General features: G+C 36.7%; 1 protein-coding gene across 1 annotated transcript; it reads left to right on the top strand.

The window, feature by feature from the left end:
- Nucleotides 1–23,658, top strand: LOC131071264 (glycosylinositol phosphorylceramide mannosyl transferase 1). Its single transcript, XM_058007033.2, has 5 exons — nucleotides 1–560; nucleotides 9,582–9,972; nucleotides 16,043–16,206; nucleotides 16,364–16,434; nucleotides 23,112–23,658. Exons 1-5 carry the CDS (start codon nucleotides 313–315, stop codon nucleotides 23,270–23,272), a joined length of 1,035 nt encoding a protein of 344 aa, XP_057863016.1. The 5' UTR covers nucleotides 1–312; the 3' UTR covers nucleotides 23,273–23,658.
- The last annotated feature ends 1,055 nt before the right edge of the window (nucleotides 23,659–24,713 follow it).

Genomic DNA, 24,713 nt, shown 5'->3' with positions numbered 1-24,713 from the left:
AAAATAAAATTTTAAAGAAAAATTTCTTTGTAAGCAAGGCGTCACGCAGTTGAATCACAGCCAAATCTCATTTTCAAAAGCTTTGTTTCTCATCAGCACCAGAAGAGAGAAGCTCAACAAATCTCAAGCTTTTTGAATTTTCCTTTCTCATCAAGAGGTCACGCGATCTAATACCGAAAACCCCTCACTGCAGCCAATTTTCAATTATTTTTTTCGAATATTTTCTGGAACATGAACTGAGGCGTGCATTTCTATAAATTCTCTTGTGGAGCATGAATTCGAGGGCGTGAAGCATCGTATTATGGGATCGGCATGTCGAATAATAACAGCAGTCTTCCTTATTCCCCTGCCAAAGAAAAGGCCGGAGGAATGCGAGGCCCGTATAACAGGTTGCTACTCGTTCAGAAGCTCAGGCATTTGCTCACTCATATCGGCTCTGTGAGAATCAAAATATTGCTTCCAATCTGTGTTATTCTTGCTATTATTCTCCTTGCCGGCCGAGCCGCATCGTTTATGGGATGGAAACATTATAATCTCCTGCCGGCACGCGCACAGTCCAGGTTTTCTTTTTCCTAATAATTTTGAAATATCCCTTGCAAATTTCAAAGGATCTTAGAATTTGAAGTACTTATTGTAGATAGTACACCCCAGGCATGATATTTGTTTATTATTCTCTTGATCTGTTAATTTCGATTTTGCTTATTTTGGTAGTGGTCTTATTTAACGATTGGATATACTGATTTAATTTTTATATTTAAGAATGATTTTCCTTTATTTAATTATTTTTCATAATTTTTGTATTCGGTAAATTTCTGTTTTTCTGGATAACCATTTGCTTTGGTTTTCAGGGGTTTCTCGTCCATCAAACTACCCCTAACTTGCACCCAGCCATGTATCAAACGGCATCTCATCTGTCAATTTCACTCACTTGTACTCGCACCCAGTCTTATACCTAGGATTACAATTTCTGTGAAATTGATCCTGCCGTCTTCTCCCAAGACTTTCAAGTTTACCCAATTTCAACACGTTAGGCCTGTTTGTTATCTATTCCGATTTTAACATCATATAAATTCAGCTGGTACGCATGAAATGTACAGTGACTAGGAGTACGCTGCATCTAGCAATTTTGCTATTGTATTTTTCCCAATTTCAACATTTCATGCAAATTGGCTGTGGTTTTACCTAATTTCAAGACTCCACCATATAAATTTATCAGAGACATGCGGCATACTTGATGACTTGGGACATGCTGCACCCAGCAAATTGGCTGTAGTATTTTCCTAATCTCAACATATTGTAACATAAATTCTCTTATAAAACGTGTGGCATGCTTGGTGACTTGAGGTACACCGTAGTCATCAAATCAACTGTGTGGTATTTTACCCAATTTTAACTCTTATAAATTCAGCTGAGATATGCGATAAAGTTGCTGACTTGGTGTATGCCGCTTCTAGCAACTTTGCTGTGGTATTCCATCCAGTTACAACACTTTGTCATATTGCTGAGTTTGATCCTGTGATTCTGCTTTTGGAAGCCCATTTGCTTTTTACCACTACAGTTCATCCCATCGACGTATTTGCTCAGGTTTTCATGTAATAGTGTTTTAAGTTAATTGTCTTTGAATTTAGCATAATATGCTGCTTCTTATATTTTTTATTTTTAGATATTATATTTTTTGCTATTAACTCTTTTAAGCACTCGTTGATTTATCATCTTAATTATTTTTATTAGAGATTCTTTGTTTTTCTGGCTTGGTAAATCTTGGGAAAGGTCATAGGCAATAGAATGTATCACCACAACCTCGCCACATGTCTAGTGGAGTTTTAACTTATTTTAGATGCTTTGATTTTTCTAGCTTGGTAATACTTAGGGAAAGGGTATGGCCAATACAGTATTACAAGATAACCTCACATGTCCAATAGATGTAAGAATTACCTTATGTGGCGGGAATTTCAGCCTGGGCTATGCTATATAAGTGTTCCCCGTTACTACTGTATCATGATCCCTCGGACTAGATAATTTTTTTTTTCCAAAATTTTGAACTTAATAATTAATTTAATTTTTGAATTGGGAGTGGGTGTGAGTATGGTTTCCATTTCATTCCTTTGTATGCTAATTTTTTGCGTATTCCTTTCCCTAGCCATAGCACTGAAGTTTGGACAAGTGGAGATCTAACCATGCATTCGTTCATTCATCATCTATCCTTTGGATTTCTTTGTCTTCATATTTTCTTTAGATTCATAAACTGGTCTATATCAATGGTGTCCAAACACAATTATGAAAAAGTAGATTATTATTTTTCTTCATCTTTCCTCTGTATTGTTATTCCAAAATAGAGGCCAATAAATTGTTGCCAGTTCATCTTCAACTTCCATTTCCTCATCACTCAACGCTAAAATAGCTTCCTGAGAGCTAACACTATCTCTACCTCTTGTGAAGACCACAAGAGTGCTCAGGATTTAAAGGCAGAACATCAAAATCATTGCCCTCACTATTACCAGAAAATCCATCCTATTGAAATTTTCCTTTCCGTAGTGGCCTAGCCATAGCACTGAAGTTTGGACAAGTGGAAATTTAACCAGGCATTAGTTCATTCATCATCTCTCGTTTGGATTTCTTTGTCTTCATATTTTCCTTGGATTCATAAACAGGTCTATATTAATGGTGTCCAAATACATTTATGATAAACTAGATAATTAATTCTCTTCATCTTTCCTCTGTATTGTTATTCCAAAATAGAGGCCAATAAATTATTGCCAATTCATCTTCAACTTCCATCTCCCCATCACTCAACACTAAAATAGCTTCCTGATAGCTTAGCACTTTCCTATCTCCCATGAATAACATGATTGTGTTTAGGATTTAAAAGGAGAATATCAAAATCAATCCCCTCATGATTACCAGAAAATCCCTCCTTCGAAATTTTTTGTTTCTGTAGTGGCCTAGCCATAGAACTGAGTTTTACTAAAATTAAACGAAAATATAAAGATGCTAGTTAAAAATACTTAAAAGTCTAAGATTGTGAAATGACAATGATATAAATAGTTTAGCACTCTGGAATGTGTATGTAATTAGGCTCTAATAGCCTCTGCTCAGTTGTCTGCTTCATAGTTTGCAAACTTGGTGAGTTCTCACTGGATTTGCAAAAACCATAGTTACAGAAAGTAAAAAAATTGTGATTTCGTTTGAACTTAGAAATTGTCCCTGAAAGCAAATTTTTGCAGCAGAAAATTGCAGGTTTTTCATAGAAGCATGGTCAATAGTTTTGGCCACGAAAAATCACAAAAAAATTTAAGGTTCCTGGTGATTTTCCTGGTTAAAAATTAGGGTTTCTGAGTTTAATTTTTTTTTGAAGCTATTTTCTGATTTTTTCATAACCCTAACCCGAGTTTTTAACTAACCCTAACCCCAACCCCTGATTGTTCCCCAATTAGATAAACATTTTTTTTGGAAAAATCATTATCTTTTGTTTTGCTGATTAATTGCCAATAACAATTTTTGCTACTATGATTTGAAGAAGCAAAACGTAAAATGTTTATTGGGCTGCATTAGGTGGGAAAGCAGATGTTTCCCTTTATTTGGCCTGAAATAACAAAAAACAGTGTTTTCACTTGTGAAAATTTTCAGCAGTTTTTACTCTCCTAATTAAATTTTGAGAAGATTTTTATTTTGATTTGCTGAGTCAATCCCAACTTCGAGTGGTGCTACTATGATCAAAATAGACATATGTGTTGCCTAAATTCTTTCTTTATGCATCTCTCCATCATTATAGTTTTTTGTGTATTTATTTAATTTTTTTTATTTACTGATTTTTCACTGAATCTTTAAGTCTGAGTCAAAATTTTGATTTGCCAAGTTCTTACCAACTTTGAGTTTTCGAATTATGATCTGTTTCCTATACTGCAATATAGCCGCAGGGGTATATTAATGTCAAGCTTTGAAGAAAATAAACATTCAACGCACTCCTAGCGCACAAAAAATGTTCCTAAAACTGCAACAAGATTGCTGCTGCCGAAACCATCTTCTCTGAAGCTTGTTTCTGCCCCTGTAGTTGCTGATTTTGAAAATGCGCTTAAATAAGCAGATTCAGAATTTTTTGACATAATTAAAAATTAAAACTGAGATGTGTTTTTGGATGGACTAGATGCTCTTCAGTCCTTGTTCCCATAGGAGACTCCTTGGCATCCCTAAGTTGCTTGAGGGATGACTAGGTGTCCCGTCTTCTAGAAACACCAATTGGATGTTCTGGAAAGGACTGTTGAAGAAAAGGATGCCCTGGATATGTTTCCGAATTTGTGCTATGCTAGGGACTGATGACAAATACTTGTCCTGAAGCCCCTAAAACAAGGGAATATGGGATATGGGACCTGTACCCCAAAACCGGGGATGTGTCTTCAGTTCGCACAAAAATATTTGTATGAGAACTAATTTTTATTGCAAACTAATTTAATATGAGAAGTAATTTAAAATTTGGAAACAAAAGTTTAGGGTGGCGACTCTTAAGGAGGGAGAGAGAAATACTAAATTTGCACATATTGAAAAAAGGAACATAAACAGAATCAGCCATCTGAAAAGCTTGGATGGGTGGAAGACTAGTAGAAAATAACAAACAAATCAGAGAGGAAGTTTAAACTTTAAAGATGTTACTAGAATTAATGATGATAAAGGATATAGAAAAATCTGAGGAATAGAATTAGTTACAATCAAAATAGCTTATAAACAAAAATGAAAATCCAATTTTGATTAACGATGCTGATAATTATAAACTCTTTGCACCTGTACAACTAATAAGGCCCCAGGTCCAAATGGCTTTTAGGCAGGACTCTTCTAGGAAAATAGGCACAATTTTTGTCAGTATTTAGTAGAGACAGCAGAGAAATCCTGAATCAAGAAGATAGTTTGTAAAGACTGAAATATAAATTTCTTGGTATTCATCCCCTAAAAAGAATCACTGCTCTACTTCGACTCTTCATTGCCCAACACCACTCGGCAATACCCACTACAAGTCTGTATCAAAAGTAATGGCAAATGCACTCAAAAGTTAAATTCTGTCTAACCAAATTAATTTCTGAGGAACAATGAGGGTTTGTTTATGGTTGACAAATTTGAGATGGCATAATTGTAGCAAATGAAGCACTTCTCCACTTGAATGCAGAAATGGTTATAAATTTAAATATGAAAAACACATATGACAGAGGAATTGGGGGGTTTTTAGATAAGATTTGTTGAGTACTGTTGACGTGGACGAAATCGCATTGCTGCAAACTTCATACGGCCAACGCAGAATAGAATAGCTGACTGATTATCCTACTCTCTCTTGAGATAAGGAAGTCTCTAATGCTGTTTTCTAAGTTTGATCAAAGGAGACTACCTCAAGGTTTCTTTTGTCAGGTCTTGACTGCGGGATCTCTCAGTGGCTTGATGTGTTTATGCTGGAAACACAAGGGGGACTTACGTTTAACTGGCAACAAGCTAGTCTGCTGTGATTCTTGAATTATGCAATAAAGAGCAAAAGGAAAGGGTTAGGAGATCTAAAACTAACAACACGGGTATGCGGGTAGACGGATTCCACATAACCAATTCCTGCTTGGCCAGAATGGCTCACAACCTTGCAGGAACGGTGCAATCTTCAAAGGAACTTGGAAGATTTTCAGATTGGAGACGCACGGCTAAGCACCCAATTTTGGCGCAGCTCAGACGGACACCTGCAATTGAACTAAGCACAATCGAAGGCTCAGGTTAACCACACAAAAGGATACACAATCAGTATATCCTCAGTGGTATGAGCCCGAATCTATCAAATACCTGCACACCGAAAATAGAAAGATCTATCTAAAATGCTGAAAGAAACCATGCAAACAGGATGAAAACAAGACAATAAACACCAAATCAATGTTCATATATTGATCTTAACTGCCTATTACAACAATTCCTGCAGCATCTCTATGCTACTGCTAAGATCTAACCTATTCTAACTCTAAAATCTAACTATCTAGCAATTTCTAACAATCTAACCCTTTACAGAAGAAAGGCCTCTGCCTTTTATAGATATTACAATTTTGAATCAGAGGCCAGGATGGACTGCATCCAAGGGTCCTGATCTGTCTTCCAGAAGCTGACAGCCCTGACCAATGCCGAATTAATTCTCAGTTATCCAACCAGCAACTATCTCAACTACCAACCACTTTTGGCTTTAATTCAGGTTTATCCGGTCTTTTTGGTGGTTGGGAATAGTTATCCACAAAAATATCTTGCACGGGACCCATAGGCAGTTTACAATAAAGTAGTTTCAGCTTTAAGACTGAATTTTTGGATTTAAATCCAACTGTGTGCCTTCTGAGAATGCATAAACTTGCAGCATTCAGAGTGTTCTTTTGCCTTTTGCCTCCAATTTCGCCGGTGGACTTCATCTTTGTTCAACGGCACGGTTCCCAATGCTTGGTTGCTCTTGCGCTCCTGTATCTTTCTTTTCCAATCTTCAGGGCTTGGCCTTGAATTGCGATCCTTCCTCGATTTGCGTTTCAGGTCTTTCTCCTGGTTCTTCGATGACGTCCTGCGATCAACCAATTTCATTTCATTAAATCAATTTGAAAAATTAAATAATTTAATTTTAACAAACATTGAATTTAATTACGACGTCTGGCTTGAGAAGCTCTTCGTGAGATGTATCTTGAAAATGCTTCTCCTTCTCTTCGATTGTGAAATCTGATCCTTGGTCTTTTACTTCTGCGTATTTTACCTTTGGAGTCTTGGACGTTTAAAATGGGTTTATGGCGCGATTCTGGAGGTTTGAAGAGCTTCTGCAGATTCTAAAACTCAACTCTCATGCTTTTCTGGTAAATTTCGGAGAACGGAGGGCACCTTTGAAATTTGCAAAAACTTCGGACCCTTTGGCGTTTTTGCAAATTTGGAGTATTTAAACTTTTGAATTTTCAAAACCTTTCACTTTTGGCTCATGGTTCCGATTTTGAGGACTTAAGGCGAATTTCGGACCTTGCCATCCTTTTGCAAATTTCGGAGCTTACATATATTTTGCAAAAATTGCGATTTTCAAACATTTCGCCCCTAGGGTCCGAAAATGGGACTTCACGTTTTACCTTTCCCAGGGGTCCGAAAATGGACTTTCGCGCTTTCGGAGCTGGAGGCGCTTTTAAAAGATTTCGCACTTTAAACTTTTCTTCGGGGGTCCGAAAATGGACTTTTGCGCTTTTGGACCTAGTGCGTCCTTTTTTTAAAAAAAACATTTCGCCCTTTTGAAAAACCTCGGACCTGGGGTCCGAAAATAAGGTTTTAAGTGATTTCGGGGGGCGGAGGCATTTTGCGTTTTAAACTTCGGACCTGGGGCGTGTTTTAAACATTTCGCGATTCACTTTAAACGCAGGGGTCCGAAAAGAACTTAAGTGACTTTTCGGAGCAAAGCACTATCTTGTTTTAAAACGTTTCACGATTTAAACTTCGGACCTGGGGTCCGAAAATCGGACTTAAGTGATTTTTGGACCTTCGGACCTCATGCGTCCGATTTAAACTTTTCGCCATTTTGTCATATTTAGAAATTTCAGCCCCAGGGTCCGAAAATGGACACTTAAAGTGAATTTCGGACCTTGAAACACTTTCAACTTTTTCAACTTTTGGCTTCTGGGTCCGAAATTGAGCATATGGAATATAACATTCTTTCTCCTTTCTTATACTTATATTCCATATATACTTTCAGGATGTTTGAGAGTGGTTTCGGCCCTCCAGGAGTTATATTGCAAATTCTAGTTTTTGGAGGTTTCCTCAGTTTTCAGAGTTAGCCAAATTTCAGGATCAGGAAATTCCAGACTTAGACAAATTTCAGGATCAGGACAGAAAGGCACAAACTGGGGGTCCCTGTCCAAGACGGGGATGGGTGTGCGATTCGCACAACAAGTACTCATTAAAAATTTCTGTCAACTAAAACCATGAAGTTTCCACATTCCATAATAACTAATATTACCAATTTCTGGATCTAACTCTGTAATTTTGTAACAAAAGCTTCCTTGGGTGTGCAACAATAGTCACATTGTGTGGACCTCCGGTGGGAAGAGAAATGTGTGGTCAAAGTAGAAATGATTTAGGGAAAGGCAATTGGTCTGAGAGCAGGGTTATCAGGTTGCTCAAAAGGATCACGGTTGTGTTAGCAGCAGAAAATTTTAGGAGAGATGCATAGAAAAACATTGGTCAGTTGGTCTAGTGTGGCCATGTTTACATAAGCCTGCACTTTGAATTCCTGTTCAGGATTTGAATCCTTGATCTGTTTTTAATTTACAAGGGATTGGGACCTAAGTAAGTTTCAAGTACCCTTGAATTGACCACCCCCTACAATTCTATGGGGCTTATTAAAATTAATTAATTCGGGTCCCTGCTTCTTCTCTCCCGGCTTCATCCGGCATCGGCCATCCGATCCCTCCCCTGAAGTCATTGATCGATCAGTCGGGAATTAGCGTGGCTCAAAATTCTGTTCATCAGCAGCCCGGAATTGAGCTCCTCGCAGTCATGAGAAAGAACCCCTTACAAATAGTAGGGTGGTCATTCAAAGCCTTCTTCCTCCCATGAGCGCCTTGATCCGCTTCTATCCGTGCCCCTTCTATAAGTAACCCGGAATCAAGACCAATAGTAATGGCTCCATTCCCAGCCTATCCCCAGTCAAGCTTTCAGTGGCTTGACAAACGGCTTCATTTGGTTTGGCCTAAAGAAATCGAGAGGTGGCCAAGCCCCTACAATTCTATGGCGACCAGAGTTCATTGTGATTAGTGCTTCAGAAGACCGGACTTCCACGTAGGGGTGGCTCCGGTACGAGAAAGGGGATCGCAGTCAGATTTTAGCTGCATTCCCACAATAATTGCAACTAATCTACCCCCCAAGAAGAGAGAGGATGCCATTTTATAACATATCTTCTTGTTTGTCTAATGGTTGTGAAATGTTTTTTGTATATGGTATAATATTTTCAAACAGTGAAAACTGATCAGCTGAGCAACACTCATTATGCTTATGATACTGGATCACTCCCAGATTTATCCCCTTGATTAGTGGCGACATTAATGCCTAAGATAATGGAAGTTGATTAGATGCTTATTTTCCAATCTGGTAAAGGAAGTTAAATTTCTTACATCATCTCTTTAGAAGTTTCCAACTGCCACACTGTTACTTTCTTTTTTACCGTTTTCTATTCTTTGAGGTGAGAAAAGGCAAATAAGGTGTACTTTGTATATTTAATATTAATTACATTTTTCTCTAAAAGATCTTTTGTAAAAATCCCTGTTACACAATATTATAGGATGTGTGCACTCTGTTATATAGATTCTACCAGAAGATGTAATATATAAATGCAAGAGGTGAAGATTATATTGTGATATTAATTAACTTTTGTCTCCAAAGCATGGAAAATGAAGGAATCTAGAACTAGGAATCGAATACTTAACAAATCTAATGTCTTTATACAAGATCTTTTTGTATATTTTGTTAAATTGGTTTCTGGTTGAATGGAATCCAGAATTCTTTCTATGAAATGCTTATTTGAAGATTAATAAAAGTTATTGTCCATGTTTTCTTTCTTCTTGCAGGAAAGGCTACACAGTGCTAATTAATACCTGGAAGAGGAATGACCTTTTGAAGCAATCTGTTTCACACTATGCAGGTTGTAGTAGTGTTGATGGAATAAACGTGGTCTGGAGTGAGATTGAACCACCCTCAGAGACTCTTCAGGCTGATCTTAGAAGAATTGTGCGTCATAAATCTCAAAGCAGTAAAAAACCTGACTTCAGGTTTAACCTGAATGAAGTGGACAACCTCAACAATAGATTTAGGCCAATCCCGGATTTAAAATCAGATGCTGTATTTTCTGTTGACGATGATGTTATATTTCCTTGCTCTACTCTTGAGTTTGCATTCAGTGTATGGCAAAGTGCTTCAGACAGTATGGTGGGTTTTGTACCACGCATGCACTGGGTTAAGGTATGCACTGCTTTGTTTGGTTCTTGTTCCTATGATGGTTAGTATCACTTAGTACACCTTAATAACTGTTGGTAAAGAATCATTTTTCACATTCCTAAGCAGGTCCCAATGTTTTTTTTGTTCTTTATTTTATTTTGTGTTTTGTTGGTCACTTGTGTTTTCAGTTTATGGCAATTTGCTCTAGACAGAAAGGTGGGTTTTGTACCACACAAGCATTGGCTGTTAGGTTATTCTTGTGATGATATTTTTTTAATAAGGGCAAACTTTATTCAAATCAATAAAAGTGAGAATGCCCAAACACAGATATACAAAAGACATTTCACCCTTAGACAGTCTCAGATTGTCAGCGTTCAAGGAAACAGGTGAGCAGCCAACAAACTAACATTAGGGGTCAGGTCTAAGTCCCTAGCTGATTTATTACTTAAACGTCATATCACCTCTCAAGAAACCAGATATAAAAATTTAGAAAAAGTTTTTCCTTATCGACTACATGTCATATCCTCCTCAACATCATTGAAGGATTCTTCTCTCCTTCCCATGAAATATTGACTGTAAAATTTCTCTCACAAAAACCTGTTAAGATCCTCCAAGCTTATCTCAGCCATCGTTAGAGCACCCAATGCCTCTGGGATTCTTATATGTTGCATCGTCCACTTGATATGTTTCCTCCCTCAAAACACAAGAGGGATCAACTATCTTCTGCCTTACACATTTGGAGACCAACATTCTAATTTTTTGAGCCCCCTTTTCAAGGTGTTTCACCCTAATGAACAGATTCTTATTTTCTGGTTGGATCCTGAGTTCCTTCCTTTCCATCTAACCTTACCATCCCCTATCATTTTTTCCTGTTTTTCTTCTTCAATGATTGAATCTCTTCCAGCTCAAGGCTGATGGCATCCTCTGTTGTTTATAACTAGGTAAGATGGGTTCGGATTGCCTTAAGGCAACATCCGAACCCATATAGGACTGGGTCCTATCTTAAAGGGGTAATGTGCCCCCAAGTCAAGTCCGGCCCCATACCTCCACGCCACACTAAATGCACCACGCCTCAATAAAACAAATTGGCGCCAAAAAGGATTAAGGCTGACTTGGGGTATATGGGTTAAAGACTCATATAAATAAAGTTAAATTGCCACTTCTAAAATGACCACCATCCCCTCAGAGTTTCAGATGACAAATCCAGCACCAAAGGATCCGGGGTTCCTTTTGGAGGCACCAACAAAATTTAACTTTGACATACTGACTTCTGAGGGGAGCTGCAAAACCTTCTTTCTCATGGTTTTAGAAATGAAAGACCAATAAATAAACCTTATCATCATGCTTTTAGAGCCCACAGCTTTGAGGCCATAGGGTTTTGTTCCTCTTCATGTTTAACCTTGGCAATGCAAACAATTTCCTTAACAGGTTTCTCTTTCACCCGTTTCATTTCCTGTGCTGTTCTTTTAACTTGGAAAATTATTCTGTTTCTCTCTAAGCAGACCTTCTAACACACCATTGTTGAGACTATGCCCCACATGGCTATTAAGTAGTTTGATTTGAACTTCAATTCCAGCGTGTATTGTGCGCCTAGAGCTTACAAGGAAATACTCAACAAATCTTAAAATTACTTATCAGAATATTCCATGCCTTGTTGGTGAAAGGACAATTAAGAAGATGATGGTTAGCATCCTCTTCCTCATTACAATGGAGCTTTCTTCTAGTGGATCCAAAAGATCCTCCTTTTCTCAGCCAATCTCCAATTAGAATCTCTATTTGTATTGCAACCTGCAAGATCACTCTAGCCTTAGGCTAGGTCTGAGATTCCTATATTGTTTTGCAAGGCTGACCTGACTCAGGACTCGGCAAAAAATTGACAAGACTCAGCAAAAACTCGGCAGAGCTCGGCAAAAAAACCAATTTCTAGTGATTTTTGCCTAGAGCAAGTCCTGGAGAGTCACAAGTCCTTGAGACTCGGCTAGGGTCACTCGGCTCGGGACTCGACAAGTCCTGGAACTATGTTTTGCACACCTCTGATCTAGATGCCAATTGGTAGGATTCCACAAGCAAATCATATCCAGCTGCAAGTGATTATTCCAACCCTAAAGCTTAACAAATATATTTTCAGACCTTCTAGAGGTATTTTCGTTGATTTGAGACGCCTTGTTTTGATTTCTTTTAACTCTGGATGACACATGATTGAATAATCCCTGAGCTAGGCATCCTCTCAAAACAATGCATTATCCTTGGTGTCAGTCTTCCAAAAGAGGGCCTTGATTTGGCATAAGCCACATTGTTCCAAAAGCCTGAGCTTTCTGGAAGCATTGTGGTTGTGAAAATCCTTTTCAGATCCACAGTGTACAAATAATTCCTACATATCATAGTATTCCACTTAGAGTTGCTTTCTCCATAGAGCCTCCACACCACCTTCTCATTTAAAGCCAGGTTGGCCATCTTGCCATTTCTAACTCCTATGAACCTTGTAGACTTAGAGAGGCAAATGTTTTACCCGCCAACTTAGGGAATCTTTCATTGTTTTTAGTTTGCTATCACAAGAAAAGATGCATAACTTGACTGGTTTCTTTATGAAGCTTCTTTAGGATTTGCATTGGAGAACCAAAAAGTAGAAACAGCTTGGGGAACATCTTTTATCATGGCTATCTGCCTCACATAGGATAACTAGTTTCCTTTCCAACTGCTCATCTTTATTCTCTACTTTTCCTAATATTCCATGCCAAATATTAGGTTTTAATGTACATACACCCAAGAGACTAGGATCCTAGCAAAGTAATTCTGTTCCCTATTTCTGATATTCATAATGAAAGATTTAGATTGCCCCCTGTTAATAGTTTGTCCTAAAGCAACTTCATAATTTTATAAAGGGAAGGCTTGGCAGTCAGCATGGTATCATCCACACATTGAAGATGGGGAACATATTCACTTGTTGCACACACTTTGATTCCTTTCAAGTTCTGTTTTCTTCTTGCTTCTTTATGAGTTCTTTGGCTTCCCAATACCTTAGCTGTGACAATATGCACATAGGGAGAAAGGGGGTCCCCTTGTCTCAGTCCCTTCAATAACTTGAATAATCCTGCAAGGTTCTTGCAATCCAATACATAAAATTCCAGGTTAAATTAACATTTCTTTACTCCTCTCCTATGCCCTGAAAAGCCAAATATTTTAAGCACTTTCTCAAGGAAATCCCAACTCATACTGTTGCAGTCCTTGGATTTTTCTAGCTTAATCAAAATCCCCTTCCTATTGTTACTGTTTAAGGAGTGTATAAATTCATGAAGCACAAAAATCTTGTCAAGAATTTGTCTCCCTTTTACAAAACGTATTCCTGAAAAGTAATGTGTAGAGGAATAGGCTTTAGTTTATTTGCAATTATTTTAGCAGGAATCTTATAGAGGGTACTGCCAAGAGATTACCCTAAACTTAATAAAAATTTAGGATCAACCCCCATAGGGATTATAACTTGAGTGGCATTGATATACTTAAGAATCTTGTTAGAAATCTTAGACTCTACCATCACCTTGATCACATCTGCACCATTTCCCATGATCATTGAAAGAAGAATGGTGGACAACTATTAGGACTAGGTGCCTTATTACCCAGTATTTCAAACATAGCTTTTCTGAGAAGATAACTCCAAATTCACAATCTAAGGATCCCTAGGACTAGTCTTCATTTCACCATAGTCTAATGAAACGACTTTGTATTTCTATTCCTGAAGTCAACCAGGTGACCAACCAATCCTCAATCTCTGCCTCTAGAATATGTCTTTGTTAGAGTAAGCATCATCTACAAGTTCCATGATTTGTTCTTCCTCCCTGATTTTGTCATTGAATCCCCAAGTCTGAATGGAATCTTTGATGTGCCTAGTGCTATCCTCAAGTTGTGCCTTGTTAAGAAACTTGTCCACAACTTCAGTTCTTCTTTAGGAACCTCATTTTCTCAGAGACTTAGAGGATTTTAGTCCCATGAGCCTCTGAGGCTTCTTTTCACCATTTAGCTGGAAGATCTCTGAACTCTAGAATGCTTCAATAACATCTTCTTGAATGTACAAGCTGCCTTGGGTAGTGGGTAGTGGGGAGTTCAACAGTGAAGTATTCCCCATTATGGTGGTTCCTCCTGGTGAACTCCCCTTGACAAAGTTATATATTCTAGAGTTGCATGTCCAAGGACCAAAAACAAAGTTCTATAAGGTTTCTAGATCCTATCCTGAACTGGTTGCCTCACTTGTTTGACACATCTTCTAGAAGCATGTTGAAGCTCCCCCTAGTTTATCTGTTAGTCATACACACTAAAGGGCTACTCTTGAAAAGATACTTTTTGCAGTGACAATTACCCCAGGGACCTCATTGCAATTTGCCTACACAAAATTGAGTCCGTGGGATCTAATACCCCTATGCCTCATTAGTAAATATAATTATAATTATAAAATATATAAATATCTTTTGAGACATGATTTGATCTAGTAATCCCCATGATTTTTGTAGTTATTTCTTGCCCATTCATGGAAATCTTTCACAAACAATTTGAACGTCCAAATATCTATAAAGCAATCCTTTAAAGAGGAGTCTTTGAATATCACCTTTAAGTTTTTCCATGTCTAGCTCTAAAATAAGGTGTTCTCCATTCTTTCCGAATATGCCAATCCATTCTTCATCATTATGGCCGGCATTGCTTGCCAGCCATTTTGATAGCCACAAACCTCCTTTTGAGTCTCCTCTGAATTTACTTCCATGATTACCCTAATTCCATCCAAGGGAGATTAGGTACATTACCAAAACTGCTCCAAACCCTTGTTCATAATCTCATACTAACAGAATAAACAAAGCCTGATCTACTTCTCTACCCTAATTCGATCAGCATGCTCCAAACCTTATTGTTATCGCCCAATTTTCAAGGGGGAGTTACCACATAAAGTTTTAACTTTTAACTTGTTCCTATGATGATTAATATCACTTAGGTATATTTGAATTACAGTTGGTAGAGAATCCTTTTTTACATTTCTAAGTGCTCTCAATGCCTTTTTGTTCTTTGTTTTAAGGCATATGTTTGCATGTTTATTTCTGTTAGACTATTTTTCTTTTGACACTTCTAAATCATTTAGCTTTGTCTGGCATGTTCTGTTGAACCGCTGTTTCATTTTCAGCTCTTTTCTTTGATCTTGAGTCCTGACAAATTCTAGCCCAACAAAGGAATGAGTCGTTTTTTTAAAGGTTGGGTAGGTTCTTAGATTGTATGGCAAGTGACCAGTGTACTATTCTCTCAATTTTTTTGTGCCCCAGGTTTGAAAAAGCTTGGGTATGTCTATATTAAATTAATAAAAAAATATAAAAAGAATAAGTTAGCCTAGGTTTAGTTAGTTTTGTGCATTTATTGTTTTTTTTTAAGTTTTTATATATCTTTGTTTTTTTCTTATTTCTATTATGACATTTGCTTGACAGTTGGGTATACCCTGGATATACTTCAGGGGCTGCTTGAGTATGGCAATATGCATCTGGAATCTTTAAGTGCTCGTCTTGAATCCCTTCTTTTTTTGTTAATTTCTATCTGGGATCTTGAAGTGCACTTCTTGAGTCCACTTGTTTTGATTAGTTTCTATAAGTTTGCAGGTTAGAATAATTTGAGATTTAGAATATTATATCAATTATTCTTCTGCATCTTCTATGTATTCATCTCAAACTGTAAAATATCAGGAATATACCACTGCCCACATGTCCAGCTGCTATGGAGTTCAAAATAAGCATTGAAATTCATTAATATCCAATTTTCGGGAAAAATCAAGCTTTGGTAAAAGGAAATCTATTGAAACTAAGTCAGCAGTCAACCTGGGCTTTAAGTAACCGGACTAGAATGTTTCAGTTTTAGAAAAGGCAAAGTGTTTTTCAAGTTGCCAGTATTCAGTGAAAGATTCCTCATGATTGAACTATTAAAATGATAAAATGGCTGGACAATCACCGGTATTGTTTAATTTTAGCGATAATGTGTAATTATTTAATTGCATTTTTTAACAAACAGTTCTCATTATTTGCAAGAAATTTTTCATGGCTTTTTGGCTATCATACATTTCTGGTTTCTGCAGAAAAATGATGCCAAACATTTCACATATGGGGGATGGTGGTCTGTGTGGTGGATGGGTTCATACAGCATGGTACTTTCGAAGGCAGCATTTTTACACAAAAAGTACCTAGATATGTACACTAATCAGATGCCAGCAGCTATTCGAGAGTATGTAATCAGGGAAAGGTATGCTATGCATTTGCACTAATTGCTCAAACGTGTGCTTTTCATAAGCTCTCTTTGATGTCAAAAGTGAATTGTTCTTTTTTAATTTCACATGTTTATGATTTAAAAAAATTATTATGTCATTAGTCTGATTTTTAATTTATGTTCAATATGACAGGAATTGTGAAGATATTGCAATGTCTTTCCTTGTCGCAAATGCAACTGGTGCTCCTCCCATCTGGGTGAAAGGTAAGAGAACCTGGTACAAGCTCTGCTAATGTGTATTTTGTGCATTCAATGCTTTGTCTTTTAAATTATGTAACAGTGTTTTTGGTCATTTTGGCCTTTTCTTTGTTTTCTTTATTTGCTCAGAACAATGAAATCAGCTCTTAAAAAACTTTCTGCATAGGTGCCACCACTTTATATGTATTAATGTTCTGATTAGTTAATTACCGTAAGTCATTTAAGATGCGATTTGATGAACCATACTAGTGATATCTGATAATTAAAAAAAAAAATTAGATGATCACTTTTGTGGGTTATTAATAGGTTTCGGGGCCCACACCCATACAACTCAACTTGTGCTATGCCACTTACAACTTTGTGTGGATACTGCTGCAACATGTGCTCGGGCACAGAGATGTCACTTGGGGGATTTAAATATAGATCTCCATCATGGGAACTATGGCTTGGCCATTTAAGTACAACTCCTTTGATGGATCTCAAACTTTTTACTACTAATTTGGGTGGCTAATAATGCTTGTGTAAGACCTCTCTTGCTTTTTTCTTTTTTGTTTGTTTGTTTGTTAAATCCCCCTTGTAGGGGGTCCTTAGGCTTAGATGCACCAAACTCCTTGTAGGGTGTCCTTAGGTTTAGATGCAACAAATGAAGGGTTATCTCTTCCCTCAACTTGGCCTCACCCATAGAAACATTCAAATTTTTTGTGCATTTGAGCATATAACATGTACCCTAGAGTTTTGAAAACACATCTTCTCTGAAACTTCGGATGGATTTCCACTTGAGCTCATAATCGGATGAAGATGCTTTGTACCATCAGAGCCATCAGCACAAACCCCATTGCTTCTTCTGAGCTATCCTCATGTTGTGTTTTTTCTAACTATTAAAAATTATGATGGCCATTTATTCTACTTGTTTCTTAACTTGTGAAATATTCTTAACTTAATGTGTGTTTCTTACCTTTGAGAATACATTTCATTTTCTGGACTTAAATTCCTTTCTTTCTACTTGTTTGAGTTCCCATAAATGCCTCACCTGATAAATCATCTAAAGTACCACATGAAAATTCCAGTCTTGAACGAATTGTTTTGCAATCAAGTCCCCCAACTTGCTCCTAAAATCAGCCTCAATAAAAGCCCTTGACATAAAAACCCCAGTATTTTCCAGGCCATCTGACCTGAGGATAGATTTGAGAAACCTCTTTGAGGGTTTCAAATTTTTAACCATTTCAGGTTTCTTCAATATGAACTCTTGTTGTTTACCAGATTAATGGGGGAACCCATCTCACTGCCTTTTATCATTATGCTATGTTCTGTTTTTTCTAACTATTAAAAATTATGATGGCCAGTTATTCTTTTCTGATGATTCTTGCTTGTTAATCAGTGCTATTAAAGCCCCTTAGTTCAATGCTTGTGAATTATTCTTAGCTTAATGTGTGTTTCTTACTTTAGAGAATACAATTCATTTTCTAAATTTAAAATACTTTCTTGCTACTTGTTTGAGTTCCTGTAAATGCCTCACATAATAAATCATCTAGAGTATGGGATTTCCAGCAGTGTTGTTGACTTTTGTACAAAAGAATCCTCTAGGTGAAATAAAAAAGTTGTACAAGTACAGCAATAATTTTCATTTTCTTTTATTTTGGTAGAGTGTAGAAAAATAAAAAAAGTATGCCTCTATTAAGACATTTTTGGAAAACTTGAGGATGACAGTCAAGAAGCCTGAAACTATCTACCAGAATGAATTGGTTTGAAACTCAGTAATAAAATATATCAAACATTAGATCAATAATGCAAATGAGGACAATAAATGTCATTTTTTCGCAGCCATCTTTGTTAGTGCAGCTTTTAATATTAGCAAGATCCATTTGATGCAAGAAGCCACTAGACATTTCTGGGAGCCCATACCTCTAACAAGGGATACTTTCCACAATGTTCTTAAAGTAGTAGAACCACAAACAATAATTGGAAAAAAAGGAAAAATCAATCATACAAATATAAAATTTCAAGTGTGGTTCATCCTTAGTTAGGATGACCTTTATTAAGTGTCAAAGCCAGTAAAATTTATCTGTTGCTCCATTTCATTAGTTGATCTAAACTCCCGTCTCTCAGTTAAGGCCACAACCTGCATTTTCACTGATCCTACTTTACATGGCAACATGTCTTCTTTTGCTTTTCTGCTGGCCACATCGAGTGCATTGAAAAATCAACATGATCCAGGTTGGAGGATTTTGATGTCCAAGGCAACTCAATAGCAACATAAATGGCAAACACCTTAGTATGGAAATCGCCAGTCACTATCTTGCATTACCATCTGACTGTAGTGCTAAGATTCAGTAAGGCCTGCAAGGAAAACAGTTTCACTTCCTTAATGACCATACATCTCCTTTAATGCCTATTTATATGTAATTATTAATATATGATCACAGATTTGTTGGATCTGCTTTACTTAGAATTGTATATAGTCAGCTGCAGATTTGAGGTACAGATACCATCTGAAATCAGGTTATGAGGGCACCATTTCAATTTAAGATATGTGTAATATTCACTACTACGAGGCTGCCAATTCCTGTAACTTAGTAATAGTTCTGATCTGATCTGATCGATGATCATCTCACTGGATGCTTTTGATTCGTTTCCTTTATATCTCTCAATGTGAGGGAGATGTCACACCTCTTCATTATGGATGCCCTTTGGCAAGGGACACACCTTTTCACCATCAGCACCCTTTGAAAGAGTGCAACTCTTTATTTCTTCTGCCCTTTGAAAGGGACACAACCTTTCACAATCAGATCTGCACTTCTTATTTAAATCAGATTTGCACTTCTGATTCCCAAATTATACCCCTCTCAAAATGAGGTTCTCTTCTCCCTTTTATATCCCATGTTTGAGGGAGTCACAACTTTTCCTTCCATGTCTTTTGAACATTCATTAACTTAATTAAATTTTAATAAAATTTAATTATATTATTTAATATATAAATTATTTTTTATTTTTTATTCTTTTCTGTTTAATATTATTATTATTATTATTTATTATTAAATTCTATTCCAAATCGGGGACATTACAGTCCTCCCCACTCAAGATTGCTTGTCCTCAAGCAATAATCATGGAATGTTCAAAATGATTCACCATATGAAATGGCTTTCGAAACGCTCGTAGAATAAACATGCTGCTACTTTTTTTGTAAATACCCTAGTTCTTGCCCTGAATCACCATTTTATGTAAAACTACAAATGGAACAAGATGCGTACCTGATTGAGATCCTGTAATAGGTTAGGAAACCATTGAAATGTATATAAACCATAATATAAATCTTCTAAAAAGGATATCAAACATAAATTCTCTATACCTAGGATCAAGAACATTAACTTAGCCATAGTTATATCAAATTCTTTATCGGAACTCAATCATAAGAGAGTGAGAGTAAGGAGGAACGATAAGGTGTCTAAGAGGTCCTCTATCCTAGGCCCAAGAGTGCAGTGAAAGCTAGAGCCATCTTGGCCTTATGGGACCACCAGTCAAACTACCACGAGGTGGTCTACCTAGTGAGGTATCCTATCACCATTCTCCTTCATAACTTCCATCCTTATCCTTTCTTGTGATTGAAATTCCCTCAATAATCAACCATGATGGAGTTTGGAAAGATACAATAGGGTGTCCTGAACGTCCTTCCCCTCTAAGTCCAAGAGCGGTGGACTCTATCTACGCCCCCTTGGCCTCATGGGACCATTGCTCAATTACCATGAGGTGGGTTACCTAGAGGAGGACCTCATCACCATTCTCCCTTCTTGTACTTATATTACTACCATGGCAGTTCTCTCAACATATGCATCATAGGGTATTCTTCATACAAATGATAATATGAATTACGTATACATTTCATAATTATGTAATTTTAAGACAAGTTTTCTCTCATCCTTGTCTTGCATCACTTCTTAAATGGTTTGCACAATATCATAGATATCCTTTAATGTTAAGAACTTATGATTAGAAGCATGACTCACATCTATGACCTCAAATACAATGTTCCTAAATAAATATGTCTATAGTAATCATAGACACTCGTGGAGCAAACGGACACATCAGATATGAATCAAACATCGAGCATACACTTTAAAGCACGAAGCATACACATGGATATCTGCAAATACAGAGCATAGATGTGAATACACATATTGTTAGTGTAATGGTGAAAATAGGAGGAGGGGATCAAGTGGAAAGCTTTACCCTCCTCAAGAATGGAGTGAAAGTTTCACAAAGGATCCATCTTCAACCTCTTTCATGCATTACATTTAAAAGAGTGGGGTTGAATTCACTAGATCCAATATCAATGGAGAGAGACTGAATGCTAAGTGAATTGGCAATAAATTTGGAAAGTAAAAGTAACCCCTCTTTTAGAATGGATAGGATGAATTAAGTGAATTGAAACTAAGTGTAAAGATAGAAAAGAACTGATTATAACTTGAGACAGAAATGCGGGATGAAGTTGTGCACCTGGAATTAGCAGTGAAATGTCGAGACGAAGATCCCCTATAAATTTGAGCGAAATTTGTCGGGACCGTGTTGAAAGTGTACTCAGTTCTTTGAAAAATCTGCGTGTCGAAAAGGGTTTTTCCGTCTCTAAAAATGAAGCTTAAACCTGCAAATACAGTTGCGCACCTGCAACCTACACACAGAAAAGAGAGGAAATGTTATTGGGATTGGGGGTTTGCCTTCAAGTAAAACCCCAGTTTTGGAATTAACCAAATGATGAAAAGTACTTGCTAGTAAATGAAAGTAAATGACTGAAGTAGAATTCACCTCAAGAGAGGATGCAATTGAAATGTAGATAGAGTTGTTTGCAGAATTGAATGCTTTCAATGTTGATAGGGATGTCCTCTTCAATGGTTGAATCCTTGACTTGAATGCAACACCTAGCCTTGAAAAGAGACTTGAGATGCTCAATGCTTGAAAGGAATGCTTGAATGACGATAACGCTTCTTCACCTTACTTTGGCTTATTGAACTTATTGAACTCATTGACTTATTCAAATGATAGGGGAAAACGCATCCTATATACTTACCAATTAGGGTTTGTAACTGATTTTCCATCTTAGGCCGACATAGAAAACCTTTTTCCTGCTTCTAATTGACAAGCCCAATGTAGGACCTAAGTGGAGGGGGCCCAAAATAGGGCAAGTACAAGGGCGCCACGCCCCTGTCTTGCCCTAATCCAGGACAAAAAGTGCAGGAGGAAAGTGCAAGATGCGAGAAATGCATGTTTTGGGAGGTGCGACTTTTTGACGTTACAGTTAGATTCTTTTTCCTTAACTAGAATGATTCATTGATTCATCTTTAGATTCTTTACCCTGTAGGATGGTAGGATCATTGCTCTAATACCACTGTAATGTCCACTACTAGGAGGCTGCCAATTCCTGTAACTTAATAATAGTTCTGATCTGATCTGATCGATGATCATCTCACTGGATGATTTTGACTCGTTTCCTTTATATCTCTCAATGTGAGGGAGAGGTCACACCTTTTCATTATGGATGCCCTTTGGCAAGGGACACACCCTTTCACCATTAGCACCCTTTGAACGAGTGCAACTCTTCATTTCTTCTGCCCTTTGAAAGGGACACAACCTTTCACAATCAGATCTGCACTTCTTATTTAAATCAGATTTGCACTTCTGATTCCCAAATTATCCCCCTCTCAAAATGAGGTTCTCTTCTCCCTTTTATATCCCATGTTTGAGGGAGTCGCAACTTTTCCTTCCATGTCTTTTGACCATTCAGTAACTTAATTAAATTTTAATATAAAATTTAATCAAGTTACGAATATATTAATTTAAATTTTATTTTCTATTCTTTTCTGTTTTAATATTATTATTATTATTTATTATTAAATTCTATTCCAAAGTGGGGACATTACAGTATGAGAGTAAGTGAAAAACGCATTGCCAGATAATATGCAAACATGTTCCAAATGACTAAGAGTTGTATGTTTGCATTTCACATTGTTCCTTGTAGATTTTACAAAAATTTACTCTAATTCATTTCTGATTACAAATTCTAATTTTACTGTATTTTCTAAGTGAATTTTTCACTTTCTTGCCCCACACAATGGTTGATATTCATAAGCAATAGTCTAAGTTTTGCTTTATACACTTTAAATTCTGCAATTTGGTGTGTTCTTCCTGAGATAATTTTCTAGATATATATCTAATCAAAGCAATATTATATTATCTTTCTGTGTATTGAATATTCTTCCTAGTGTCTTATATTTAATTTTTCAACCATAACAGTTTGGAGCTCTGTAAATTTGTTGAATAATTAGCCAATGGGTTGGTTTCAAACATGTGCCTCATTACATGAGTGGGATGAAGCTGTTAAAAATTTAAATGCTCCATGCTCTATTAAATATATCAAGTTTTGATGGTGAATATTCTTGTTGCACCTCCTGTGATAGTTACATTTACCATGTGTAAATTGCATGTAATTTTGGTGGATTGGAAATTGAGACTAGTCTACTTTCTCTTTGGGCAATGTAGAAACATCTGAATGAATTTTAAAGAAATTTTCATGTGGGGTTGTAGACATTTTGGAATCATATTTTTTGGTGTTTCTGTATGTTGGGAAATATGGACTACATTTGAATTTTGGATTGAACAAGAGACTTGCTATTCACGACTGATTTATTTTGCAGGTCAAATTTTTGAGATTGGCTCAACTGGTATTAGTAGCTTAAAGGGACACAATGAAAGACGAACTCGTTGCTTGAATGACTTTGTTTCTCTTTATGGGCATATGCCCTTAGTGGCAGGTAGTGTCAAGGCTGTTGATGCTCACCACAAAATGTTCTGGTAGTCATGTTACTGTTTATGAGCTTTTTGTTGATGCTGAAATCTGCTCATGTATTTTGTGCAAGTGTTGTACCATATAGTACCTTCATTTGGTTGCTGAGTGTACTTGAAAGATATTTTTTCTAGTTCTGTTGCGGATTTCCATCGATATAGATAGATAGTTGATTTGGGTTGCATATTATCTATTTTAATTGTTTACATTGATATTGAAGTGTACTTAAAGGTGAAAATCGCCCTTAAATATACTTTATTCATCTTGGGTGATTTTAAACTTTATGAAGAACTGTCACTCTTAATGGGTATTTTTGGAAGTGTTACTTTCATTATTATTCAATCCCAGATCTTGTATTGCTGCTAAATTGAAGCTATTGGAATTCAATATTCTTGAAATGCAAGTTTTGCTTTGTTGCCAACTTGGTCCATGTGACTCTGATACCCAGATTCCCTAACCTTTTTGTTCATTCTCTAGTATTTATCTTAATCTTTCTCTGATTCATTAGCCCAATTTGTGACTCCATGTATCAGATAATATCCTTTTTATTTCTGAAACCAGTACAAGGTAAAAGGTCTATTATTTGTGTCTTTGGTTGGACACTTCTGTGAATGGTTTGTAACAGATGCATAACCCACAGAAACACATTTTCTTGATGGTGAATGTAGTGGAGAAACTGGAGTGATCTATCTGATAAAATAGTCAAAGAACAGTACCTGCAAAGCCTTTTAGTTAAATTAATTGAAGATACAAAGAGTAACAAAATATAATATTTTCACATGTAATAGCTTACCTGTATTGGGAGTTGAGATAGATCAAACTCACTAAATTTGATTTGTATTGAAGAGGGGAATACACTGACACAACATCTCTAGTTACATTAATCGTCTTCGCTGTGCTGGCTTTCAATTTTCCTTAATGGTATCCGTATAAGAATGCAGGATATTGTTCATGAGGCAATGGCCTGTGGATGCTTGCTCAAGCTCATTTGTTGAGTGGCTTACTGGAAAACTGAGAGGTATTCAGAAATCTATTTCAGACATTCCATATTTTGATTTTTCAATATCCTATGATCGTTTTGAGAGAATCCAGAACACTGTTTCTTGGAGCAATGACCTGTGGATGCCTGCTCAAGCTTGGCATTTGTTGAGCATCTTATGATAAAAAGAGAGGTATTAATCCATATTGCAAGTGTTTGTTAAGAAGAAGCAGAGATCTATTTCAGGCATGCTATATTCTGAATTGGCCATACCCTATGATCATTTTGATAAATAGGGTTTAATATAATTGAATATTTGTATTTACATCTCTAGAAGATCCCAGACACGACAAATTGCAATACAATTTACATAATTTCTTCAGCTTATGTGCCATTTAGATTGTTGTATGAAGCAACAGAGTTGCCATTTATATCATAAAATATGTTTGCACGTAACATATATAAACTTTCCAT

This window comes from Cryptomeria japonica, chromosome 8 (assembly GCF_030272615.1).
Source record: "Cryptomeria japonica chromosome 8, Sugi_1.0, whole genome shotgun sequence".
NCBI lineage: Eukaryota > Viridiplantae > Streptophyta > Pinopsida > Cupressales > Cupressaceae > Cryptomeria > Cryptomeria japonica.
The sequence above is the reverse complement of the archived record's forward strand: the minus strand, read 5'-3'. Positions and strand labels throughout refer to the sequence as shown.